Below are 12,111 nucleotides of genomic sequence, written 5' to 3'. Positions count from 1 at the left end.
TGAAAGATTTATTGAATTCAAAGATTTCAACGGAAAAACAGGATGTGAAATAGCAGGCATGATGGAGAGTGTGCTTCTGGATCTAGGGATAGACATTAGTGATTGCAGGGGGCAAGGGTATGATAATGGGGCGAATATGTCAGGGAAAATCAAGGGAGTCCAAGCACAAATACTGAAAAAGAATAATCTTGCTACTTTCTCACCTTGTGCCTCCCACACGTTGAATCTGGTAGGCGTGCATGCTGCAGAATCGAGCCCTGAAGTATCCAACTTTTTTGGTTACATTAACCGCCTCTACACATTTGTAAGTGCCAGTCCATCTCATTGGTCTATATACAAAAAGAAAACAGGTTGCTCTGTACATAGGCTATCTGACACTCGCTGGAGTGCGAGAATTGATGCTGTGAAACCTGTAGCAAAGCACCTACCTGGTGTCATTGAAGCCCTTGCTACCATACTGAGCTCATGCAGTCTCACAGGTGAGGCCAGATCTGAAGCTGTTGGTCTGAGGAACTACCTCATGTCATTTGATGCCATTGTCCTTCTCACCATTTGGGTGAAAGTATTGCAATCTATTGATGACAGAAATGTGATACTCCAGTCAGGGAAAATCTCAATAGAGGTGGAGGCAGGTAATGTTGCTGCACTAAGAGATGAGATGCAGACTCTCAGAAATGGATGGGATGCTATTCTGTCTGAGGCATCAATGGTAGCTAAGGAAATGGAGGTTCCACCTCATTTCAAAAAAGAACTTTGCCGTGAGAGGAGGAGGAAGAGGTTTCATGATGAAACTGCTGAAGGAACAGGTCAGGAGGATAGGCCAGAAACAACATTCCGTAACACTGTGTTTCTCACTGCCATGGACCAGATCATAAGTGACTTGGACACTCGGTTCCAAACAACAGCAAATATTGTTGAAGAATTTGCTGCCATACTTAAAATTGGGAAGTTGAGTGACAGTGTCATGGCTTCTGTGTGTCAGCCACTGAGGGAGAAATACTCACAGGATCTCACAGATCAGTTTGAGAGTGAGATAAGGCATCTCAATAAAATATTTTCTGCCACTTTCCCCCCTGATTGTAGCTCTCTTGATCTACTGAATGCAATATACAAGATGGAACTCCAGAGCATTTTTGGAGACGTTTGCATTGCCCTCAGAATTTTCTTGACGCTCCCAGTTACCGTAGCTGGTGGTGAAAGATCATTTAGTAAGTTGAAACTTATCAAGAGCTATTTAAGATCTACCATGTCGCAAGAGAGGTTGAACAGCCTTGCAATGTTATCGATTGAAAGCAAGCTGGCTCTGTCACTTGATTTCAAAGAGCTCGTAAAAGATTTTGCCACCAAGAAGGTCCGGCGATTGGCGTTCGGGATTTAGGAATAAAAATCCAGTCTATGACAGGATTGTGGGATGTTTCCCTATAGTAAGCTGACAGGCTACAGCCCACATTGTGAACAATTACTATCTGATGCATAGTCCTCTCGCACTACATTTTTCATTGTTTGCTGTAAGTGTGTTCATGTCCTGAGAGTTTATTGTTTTATAATTATGTTCAAATCTTCAGTTAATTTATACTTTTGTCCTTGTGTTGTTCAAATCTTAATTTAATAAGTCAAAGAATGTTGAGATTTTTTGTTTGTTCATTCCTGTATTGGGTGTAATTTTCAATTAAATAGACAGAAGATAAAGTTGATAGTCAGTGCATGTTGATTTCTTGCAGTCCATTACAGTTCATTAACTTCAACAGGGTTTTCGAGGTTGGGTTTCATCGTGTCGTTTTGGGGGTGGACGCAAGGTTCTGACCCCACCAGTATCCAAGAATCCTGAATTGTCCCCACCAATAACTCAACACTTGTCACTCGCGCCTCCTCGAATTACTTGCGCGTGTAACAGGTAGGGCTTTAGCACTCTGCTGAGAAAGGCAGCAACCCGGCCGCTACAGCAAAAAAGCTAGTGCTCTGCCCGCGACAGTTCAAAATCTGCTTCGTAAAAGGTATATCCAAGCAGGGAACGATTGTATACTACAGAGCACATCAAAATGTAAGTGTCTGTCAACCTAATAGTGTGCTTGAGTAGACTATTTGTGTTGGAGATGGGATTACAGAGAGACAGGACAAGTAACAGCTTTTGTATGTTGAGTATCAGAAAACATTGTCACAAGAATAGGGGAAAATATGCCTAGCTAGTGCAACTCAAGGTTGTTTGGTAGACTATTGCATTGGTCCATTCATTGAAGATGAACGCAATGCGACATCCTGAACTGGTGCTGAACTGCTGATCCGAATGTATAGGTAAAAACCATATTATGCGTTTTCATCAATAAATAAATGGCCACATTTTTTTTAGCGTGCGCGCTAATGCGCACTCGCATGGATTGGGGGCCCACAAATAGATTCTTTCATGGGGCCCAGAATTTCCAGCTACGCCCCTGACTGCACCCTTACTTGGCCATTTAATGAGTGGCTTGAGGACCAAGGCCATAGCAGGGAACCAGCTCCACAAAATATTTGATAAGGTGGTTTTTGATACCTGAAATCTATAAGCCAAGTCAGTATTACATAGGCCCAACCTTAATTTCATCAATATAATCAATAGGTGGTCCTCTACTGTAAGTTTGTTGTGAATTCTTTCTACGCTGCCCATCATTTTTGTAATCAGCCACTCAAAGACCACAGAGGTCAGTCCTGTGAGAAAAATCAATTGTCCAATATTGCACTTAACAGTGGTGTAGGAGAATGTAGATTTTTGCAGCTCCTCTTTCAGCTTTACATTTTCTGCTCGTAGTGTGTCAAACTCCTGTTGCAGGTTGACATATTCCTCCTGAAGTTGACTGTATCTCAGGTTCAGATCATCGTACTCTCTCTTTGGAACTGGGATATCCTCTTCAGCTTTAATATAGAAAAGTGAAAAATTAGCATGTGCTGCAACCAATGCAAACAAGTTCACAATTCAGGGGTTCTCACACATTTTTACCAATGAATTTTCAAAACTTTTCCATGACCGAAGAGAAGATACATTATCGATCCCAGGGGGAGATTTTTCCTCTGCATTTGACCCATCCAGGGGCCAGTGTACACATCACACACATAAATACATAGCAATTGGAGCAGTGGGCCTGGCAGGAGCACACACACACTAGGAGCACATTGACTCTTTCAGTGAGGGTGGGAACCCTGACAATCAATCAGTTAATTGTAAGATGATATATTCATATATTCATACCAGGACAATGATCCATGCTGCATTCTTGTTCTGGAGTTTCAGAAGTAACACGTTGATTTGCTGCAGTGTCAGCTCTCCTCCTTTTCCTATGGTACCTACAGTAACAGCAGAAATTCATAGTTAGACTAATCCATATCTCAGAACAGCAGCTGTAGGCACCAAAGCTTATGCTCGACTGAGAGGATGTCAACTCTAATCTTACCTGTCCATCTTTGCATTTGGGTTCTGGCTTTGTTTTGTGTACATGAACACAGATGGCACAAAATCAGGACTACTAGAGTCCAATGATGCCTTGCCTGCAAAAATAAAACACAAACACGTTTGTTTAGCCTAGCAAGCTACTAGGCAAATCTAACGCCAGCTTATCAAACTTTAGCTGCATTTGATTATTATTCTACATCATACAGACAATCACTAATGTAAACAAGGCTCTCCCGTAAAATCAAAGAGTAGGCTAGATAACCTCATTACCTGATATAAAGTGGGCGCTGCAGACGCGAGCATTTTTGATTATGTCCTCATTCCAGTCCACACGTTTAATCGCCTGCAGCCACAGACGCCACCGGTTGCTCTGAAATGGTCGTGGTCCTCTCGGAATCCTATAAAACTTTAGTCCGCCGGTGGAATAGCGATTCGTACAACCGTATACGCAACAACCAGACATGTTGATGCTGGGTACAGTTTGTAAATGCTTGCTAACCAGTTGCTACCTCGTCTTTGTCATTCAGAACTGCTTGAAAACAACACCACTTCCGTTGCCCACATGCGCGCGCAACTTTTTGATGACGTCGGCTGTAAAAGGGTCTATAATGTGCACGTGATCTTCACTAAGAAGATGAAGCGGAAGAATAAAGAAACAGAAGAACAATAGTGGAATGCTGTTGAACATCATTCAAACTAAATAAAACTGCTTTAATCAATACACATTTGATTTTAATTTATTCAATTCACTTGATTTTAATTCATAAGTTCTCAATGTTTACATTTAAACTATTGCTATAATACTATATATATATATATTAGGGGTGCACCGAATGGGAAATTCTTGGCCGAAACCGATACCGAAAATAGGAAACAGTTGGTCGAAAACCGAATGCCGAAAGGCCGAAAATGATTAATAGAAATATATATATATATATAAATATATATAATGTATGATTTTTTTTACCAATGTTGTTCAGCTACCTGATTATGGAAAAAGACATGATTATGGCAACCTATAAGTGCATGCTTACAAATGTGCAAACTGGATAAATCCACATGAATGTAACTATTTACAAATGAAATTACAATTGAATTTCAAGAATCTATAAATAAAGCTGTCTGTCCTCATAAGCAAAGTAGTAAACATTGTATAAAGATACATAAAGTGAAAGCTGGATACAAAACCCACAATCAATTACAAATTCAATTACAATTTCAAGAATCTGCAAATAAGGTGGTCTGTCCTCATGAGCAATGTAGACAACATTGTATCATTTAGATACCGAAAGTACAATATATTGAACACTGTGCTGCTGTCATTTCCCCCTAATGATAACCTGAGATGGTGAATTATAACTCACAATGAAAATTGTTCAGGAAAGTGGGTATAGAGTAGACATGTAGAACTAGATAAGCTTATGATAAACCAGCCTTGTCTACTTATTAAGGAAAAGTGGGAGGTTCTTTTTAATGAACAGTAGCTTCTCTGCTTTATCAGCCATAAGTCTGTTCCTCTTCTCATCAAGCACATGAGAGGCAGCGCTGAACAGTCTCTCGCTGTCAGTGCTTGTGATTTGATCTTACTCCGCATATTTGTCCGGGTGTTTTGATTTCAAGTGATGGAGTAATCCCGAAGTGGTGAAAGTCTTTGCAGTTACACCCCCTCGAGAAATTTCAGCTGAACACGTTTTACAAATTGCAATCCGCGCCTCTTTCTCTGATATTTTTAAATATCTCCAAGCGCCAGACATGTTGGCTGTGAGCCAGCCGCGAGCATGGTCGCGTGCCGTGCTTGTCGCCGCGTTTTGATTACGTCATCACAACAACACGTTAGCTTACCAACGTAACCCTGTTCCGTGACATTCGGTGATATTTTTCCGAAAGCCGAAAGGGCCTTTTTAACAATTTTCGGCCGATAATTTTCGGCGGCCGAATATTCGATGCATCCCTAATATATATATATATATATATATAATGTATATATTTAAGCAATAGCTCACGACAGGCCTTGGTATATGCTCATTATATCACAGCTAAGGGGCGTGGTTCGGCCCGACGCGAAGCAGAGGTTTTTAGTAGTAAATAACGATTTTCAAAATAAAATAGTCCCTCCGTTGCCTTCTGCACGAAACATAGTGCGAGGTGGTTGCTATGCAACAACACTAACAGCTAGCGAACATATTAGACAGAGAGCGTTGATCCATTATGTGGCTATTTATTTACATTGATTTGTATGTTGCCGTTTATTGTGTAGCCACTGAAAAACTTTCCAGCATCAGTAGAACGCTTACGCGGTTACTTTTATAGGTTGAGGTTGTTGGTTGTTGCTTGGCGTGGCGAGAATATTGCTCCACTTTCTCCGGTCCCCGAGATTGGGCTTCCAGTAGCTCTGGAGAGAGCTTTCGCACCTGTGGCCACTAACGCTCATAATTTCTCTGCTTTGTTTCAAGACCCGCATCAGAAAGCTTTTGAATGGTGGTACTTTTCCAGTTGGTCTACCTGCTCTTCACGTAGCTCTGCATGTCGTCGTTTAAGCGCTTTTTTCCCCGGAGATACAGTATATAGGCACTGCTCAATCCTCTCCTCCATAGTAAGACCCTCCCGGAGGTCGATGTTAATCTTAAATGTTTCCATCTTATGCTTTGTAAGTTTGTTTCGTAACGGAAGAAATTTAAATATATTTATAAAACTGACAAGTCAAATCAAGCAATCTGATTGGTCGATAGCGTTTTTGCGGACTTCTTTGATTACATATTTGAAAACATCTTTGCTTGCTTTAAAAGTAGCACAATTCATTATGTCAAACCTTGGAAAGTATCTAGATATCCCTGCCCTAATGCCAAAGGAACTGCACACTGAATATGTGTTGCCGTTTGATGTCTGGACCGCCGCGTAAAAAGGAGGGTTTCTGCCCCGTTACTTCTCCGCTGCTTTCTTGTTCCAGTTTGAAAAGCAAACTGCAAGCAGTTTGCTTTTCAGCCCAACTGTATACTGTTTTTCTCAGATGCGGAGGGATACTGACTTGTTGTGAAAAGTAACTTACAATTCTACCCGTGGTATACGCTCAGTATATCACGGCTAAGAACCAATCAGATGGCTTGATTTGACTTGTCCGTTTTATAAATATAAACATACTCCATGCAATACATATGAAACATACACTGTGTTGTGTATTAGTAGAAAGAAATTAATGAAACAAGGGACAGAGGATACGGGTACTCAACTCTTTACTGTTCGTCATGCTTAACTGCCACAGCATCAACTCCCGGGCTTACTCTTCTTCTCTCAACATTGTATGTATACTCTGGTTACACTGCGCCCCCTATTGGCAGGAGTATATTAGAACACAACATTTCCCCCCTTCTTAAAAAGAGTTACTTCTCCCCTTGAACAGCATGCATAACATTAGCATTTTAAACAGACACTTACGTAGTAACCATGAAACCATCTGTAATGATAATAACTTCACATATCACAATATGCAGAACATTTTCAAACATTAATTCAACCACAGTTTAAGTGACATAGTCCTCAATCCAAACAGGCTGCTTTCTGATTCGCTGGTTCCTGCTCTGAGCACCATGCACTGTAGCTGGCTCAGCAGGCCTCACTTCTTCTGATGGAGGAGTGAATGTTTCTGGAAGCACCGACAGGTGTGAAGCATCCCAGGTTTTTCCATTATCAAGTGTGTAACTGTGAGGTCCTTTCTGCTTGGTCACTTTCAGAGGCTCACTGAACTTTGGCTTTCCCTTTTTGACATGCAGCGGGTTTCTCACACGCACCAGGCTTCCCGGATGTATTTTGGGAATCTTGGCATTTCTTTTTGCATCAGAATATGTTTTCATGTGCCACTGTTTATTTTCCACTCTGTCTCTCAGTTCCTGATCCTGAGTATCCGTAAGCTGTGGCAGGATTGAGAGTTTGGTTCGCATTTTTCTTCCATACATGAGTTGGAACGGAGATGTCCCTGTAGTGGCGTGAGGTGTAGCTCTGTAGACCTGAAGAAACTCAGCAACGTGAGCTTTCCACGGAGCGTTCTCTCTCTGTGCCGTGAGAATGCTTTCCTTCAGCACTCTATTTAGCCTCTCCACCGCTCCATTTCCTTCTGGATGGTAGATTGTAGTCCTGATGTGTTGGATGTCTCTTTCTTCTAGGAAAAAGGCGAGTTCTGAGGATGTGAATTGTGGACCGTTATCTGTCACCACAGACACAGGGTTCCCTTTTTGGCTGAACACTGATCTCATGAAGGTGATCACTGTTGCAGTAGTGCATCTTGGGGCAAAACACACTTCTGGCCATTTTGAATAGTAGTCAGTCATAGTAATAGCAAACTTACAGTCCACCGGACCAGTCTCAAATGGGCCCACGATGTCGAGGGCAAGCTTTTACCATGGCCCCTGAGGCAGAGGGACTGGTGTCATAGGTACAGGGTTAGTTTTAGCTGTTTTATCATTCATCTGGCAGGACACACAGGCGGCGATAACCGATTGTACCAGTGCATCCATTTTAGGCCACCAATACAAGTCTCTGAGTCTCTGTTTTGTGCGTACAATGCCTTGGTGGCTCTCGTGTGCTAAGGATACCATGTGTGAGTGTAGCTTTACTGGAACAACTAACCTGTGACTCCCTCTCAGAATGAGTTGTTCCTGTGCAGAAAGTTCATTTCTCACCTGGTAGTACGGCAACATGTTAGCAGGCAGGCCTTTGGATGAAGCTGGCCACCCGTCTGTCATGTAGTTGCGTAGCTGATGTAACTCTGGACAGGAAGTGCAGGCATCTGTGAAGTCAGACGAGGGAACAGCAGTCAGCAGGGCAGAGACAGCAGCAACCATCTCTGGTTCCGTGTCTGAGGTGCAGTCCTGTCCGTGTGGCAGTGGCAGGCGGGAAAGGCAATCTGCTGCATGGTTCTGAGCACCGGGTCTGTAGACAATATCATAGTTGAAGCAGAGTAGCCTGGCCGACCAGCGTGCTACTCTCATACCAGCTCTCCCCATGCCTTTTGTAGCCAAGAGTGTGGTCAAAGCTTGGTGATCAGTCCTTAAGGTGAACTTTGTTCCCCACAAGTAGGTTCTCCAACGCTCTGCAGCCCACACACAGGCCAAAGCTTCTTTTTCTACCACAGAGTACTTTCTCTCTGCAGCACTAAGAGAGCGCGAAGCAAATGCCACTGTTCTTTCAGTGTTGTCACGATGTATCTGTGTCAGCACCCCACCTATGCCATAGTCTGAGGCATCTGTAGACACTATGGTGGGCCGTGACGGGTCAAAAAGAGCGAGTGATGAACTGTCTGTGATGAGTAGTTTAACCTGCTGAAAACTACTCTGTGCCTCATCAGTCCATGTGAATGTAGCTCTGCGTAGCACATCTCTCATTGGTTCCACCACAGTTGCATAGTTCTGTATGAACTTGGAGTACCACGATGTTAGGCCAAGAAAAGACCTGAGAGTCACTGGATCACTGGGTGATGGAGCATCCCGAATAGCTGCAATGTGGTCATCATTTGGCAGCAGACCTTCCTTGCTTATGCTGTGTCCTAGATACGTTAGTTTGTCCTGGTAGAATTTGCATTTATCTGTGTTGAGACTTAGTCCAGCTTCCTGCAGTCGGTACAGTACTGCTTTCAGGCGGGTTTCATGCTCAGCACGGCATGAGGAGTAAATGATGATATCATCCAGATATGCCTGCACTCCAGGTAAATCTTTCAGCACCATGGACATCATCTTCTGAAATGCTGAGGGTGCTGATGCTAGCCCATAGCAAACTCGCTTGTACCTGAAAAGTCCCTCGTGAGTAATGAAAGCAGTCAGATCTCTGCTGTCCTCATGCAGTGGAAGCTGGTAGTATGCATTAGCCAGGTCGAGGGTTGAGAATATGGTAGCTCCTCTGAGTTCTGAGAAGAGCTCCTCCATGTGTGGCATGGGGTAGCAATCCATTATGACGGCCTTGTTAGGCTCCCTGAGGTCTGTACACATCCTTATTTTAGATGAGTTCTTTCGTTGAGTCACAACGATCGGTGATACCCAGGGAGAGGCATCTATTTTTTCAATGATGTCAGCATCAAGAAGGCGCTTTAACTCTGCAGAAACAGCATCTCTGACTGAGAATGGAAGCCTTCTCAATTTTTGCTGCACAGGCTTCACCTCATCTTTCACTCTTACTTTGTGTACTACGTTCCTAACACAGCCCATAGGTAAAACTGTATTAACAGGTGCAGATGCAGTAGGTGTCGGTGTAGTAGGAGTTGCAGGTGGGGTTGTTATCTCTCTGACTGTGTGCTCTGACTTCAGTACCACTCTGTTTCTCATGATGACCATTTCCAGTGCCTCAAACAGGTCCAGGCCCAGCAGTATTGAACCTGACTTCACAATGAAAAGGGTAGCTGAGGCAGTATTTCCGTCATGGAATGCACGTAAATGCAGTTTCCCTAGTACTGGGATTCTCTGTCTTGAGTATGTGACTAGAGGAACCTTTGTAGGTTTCAGTGGTATGTGACTGAAATAGGTCTCGTACACATGAGCCGGCAGCAGTGACACTGAAGAACCAGTATCTACTATCATCTCAAATGACTGGTTAGCAGGAGAAAGTCCCAAATCTACAGTGCACATTATTTTCTTCTCTTTCGGGGCAGAATTATTCAGCAATAAAACAGTCAGTTCTGGAATAACGACCTCCCTCACTTCACGTTTTTGTTCTGAACGACACACTTTGGCAAAATGCCCAGTTTTTCCACAGGATTTGCATATTTTGTTTGTAGCAGGGCATTGTGTGGAATTGGCCATATGTTTATCTGAATCACATCTGTAACATCTTCGTGCTTGCTCAGACTTTCTCTCACCTTGCCTTTGTTTACTTGCAGCGGGACGTTTTTGTTCCCATTTTGGCGCGCTGATCTCTCTCACAGGCACTTCACTGTTGGAGAACTCGGCCACGTTGCGCGCCGCCATTTCCACCTGATTTGCAATCTGAATGGCTTTATCCAGTGTCAGTTTGTCTTCTAGCAGCAAGCGTTCACGTATGCGTCCACTGTAGGCTTTTTCCACGATCTGATCACGCAGCATATCCTGTTCTGCATTTCCAAATTCACAAAAAACGAGCATTTCACGTAGCGCAGAGACGTACTGTGCAATTGTTTCATCATGTCTCTGGGCTCGTTGGCGGAACCTGTGTCTCTCCGCAATTACGTTTACCTTCGGCACGAAATGCGCCCGTAGTGCAGCCACGGCATGGTTGTATGTAGTTCCCGTTTCAGTCAATGTGTAGAATATCCTCTGTGCTTCGGTTCCGACGCTGTGTAGCAGCGTTGCACGTATACGGGTATCCGGCCACTTGGCTCCTTCCACGTCGATCACTAGCAGATAGTTTTCGAACATTTTTAGCCATGTTCCAAATGGCATAGTAGGTTCTCCCGGACACTGAAGAAAGGTGGGAGGTAAAGGAGTAGAAGCCACGGCCATCCTCGTCGCCAATTTGTTGTGTATTAGTAGAAAGAAATTAATGAAACAAGGGACAGAGGATACGGGTACTCAACTCTTTACTGTTCGTCATGCTTAACTGCCACAGCATCAACTCCCGGGCTTACTCTTCTTCTCTCAACATTGTATGTATACTCTGGTTACACTGCGCCCCCTATTGGCAGGAGTATATTAGAACACAACACACTGTATATAGATATGTACATAACAATGTAACTACTCACTGTTCCCACAAGAGGACTCAGAAGAGCTGTGGAGGAGAAAAACTGTGTGTGTGTGTGTGTGTGTGTGCATCTCTGTGTGTGTTCTTGTACGTACATCTTAGTAAGGACCAGTCTGACATTTGGACTTTGAGAAATGAGGTCAGTCTCTCTCGTCCTCACTTCTCCCAGATGGTTTGTGGACTTGGTTTAAAAGGTTAGGGGAGATCAGCTCCAGGTAAGAACTAAGGTCAGACAGGTGCTGTGAAATATCAAGGCCTTTTCCTGGCCTTTCAAGGCTTAAGGGGTTAGGGCCCGGAGGGTCACCGGTTCGCAGGTTCAAGTGCTGACTGGCTTGTTAGAGAGCTGCCAATTCTGCCAATGTGCCCTTAAGCAAGGCACTAACCCACACACACTGTTGCGGGGGCGATGTACTATGGCTGACCCTGTAAATGCACATGAGGGGCAACAATGAGAGATATACAACGAGATACGTTTCAACTGCTTTGTCTAAAAATTATTTGGGTTGTTGGACAAATAAAGCCTCTTTCTTTGTAGTCATGAGGATGTTGACTCAGACTGTATGCATAATCGTTTCCTCTGTGGCTCACAGAAACAAAAAGCCTGAGTTATGAAGTGGGGCTGAGGGGCTCCAAATATTATTGTTTACTAGACAGAGAAGGTATAGGTAAGGTGCATTTTGGGAAATGCAGGATAGAGCTTTAAAGAGCATCTTGCAGGGCTTTTTTTTTTTCTACATTTATGCTTAAACTTGGTTGAAAATTACAATTAAAAAAAGTGAATGTAGGATTTGATAGGTTTTACGAGACATAAGGGCAGGAATTCAGAGGGAAAGGAGCAATTTTGAGCTCTGCTCTTAAAAACGGCTTTTTTTTCAAGGTTATACGTCAAACGCGTCATATTACATAACAAAGGGGAAACATCTCCGCTCTCTGACCGTGGGTATAGTTAGTAGTTGCGTTGAGTTGAGCGGTTGTGTTTTAGTGAGCTG

General features: G+C 43.3%; 1 protein-coding gene across 3 annotated transcripts in view; it reads right to left on the bottom strand.

The window, feature by feature from the left end:
* Positions 1 to 12,111, bottom strand: part of LOC307044807 (uncharacterized protein) — a 59,898-nt gene continuing 47,787 nt past the window's right edge. The window contains exons 2-5 of one of the 3 annotated variants that reach the window (XM_079690202.1): positions 3,426 to 3,519; positions 3,224 to 3,318; positions 2,723 to 2,889; positions 1 to 572 (exon numbers count right to left, since the gene is read on the bottom strand). In XM_079690202.1, the coding sequence (XP_079546328.1) occupies positions 546 to 572; positions 2,723 to 2,889; positions 3,224 to 3,318; positions 3,426 to 3,519 (383 nt within the window). In that variant the 3' untranslated portion in view covers positions 1 to 545. Of the gene's footprint in view, positions 573 to 1,840; positions 2,890 to 3,223; positions 3,319 to 3,425; positions 3,520 to 3,694; positions 4,017 to 12,111 lie in introns of those variants that run through there. The other 2 variants (XM_079690201.1, XM_079690200.1) reach the window with 2 other exon arrangements.

The sequence above is a fragment of the Notothenia rossii genome (assembly GCF_949606895.1).
Source record: "Notothenia rossii genome assembly, chromosome: 6".
NCBI lineage: Eukaryota > Metazoa > Chordata > Actinopteri > Perciformes > Nototheniidae > Notothenia > Notothenia rossii.
Note: the sequence above shows the minus strand (reverse complement) of the source record. Positions and strands in the feature narration are given on the sequence as shown.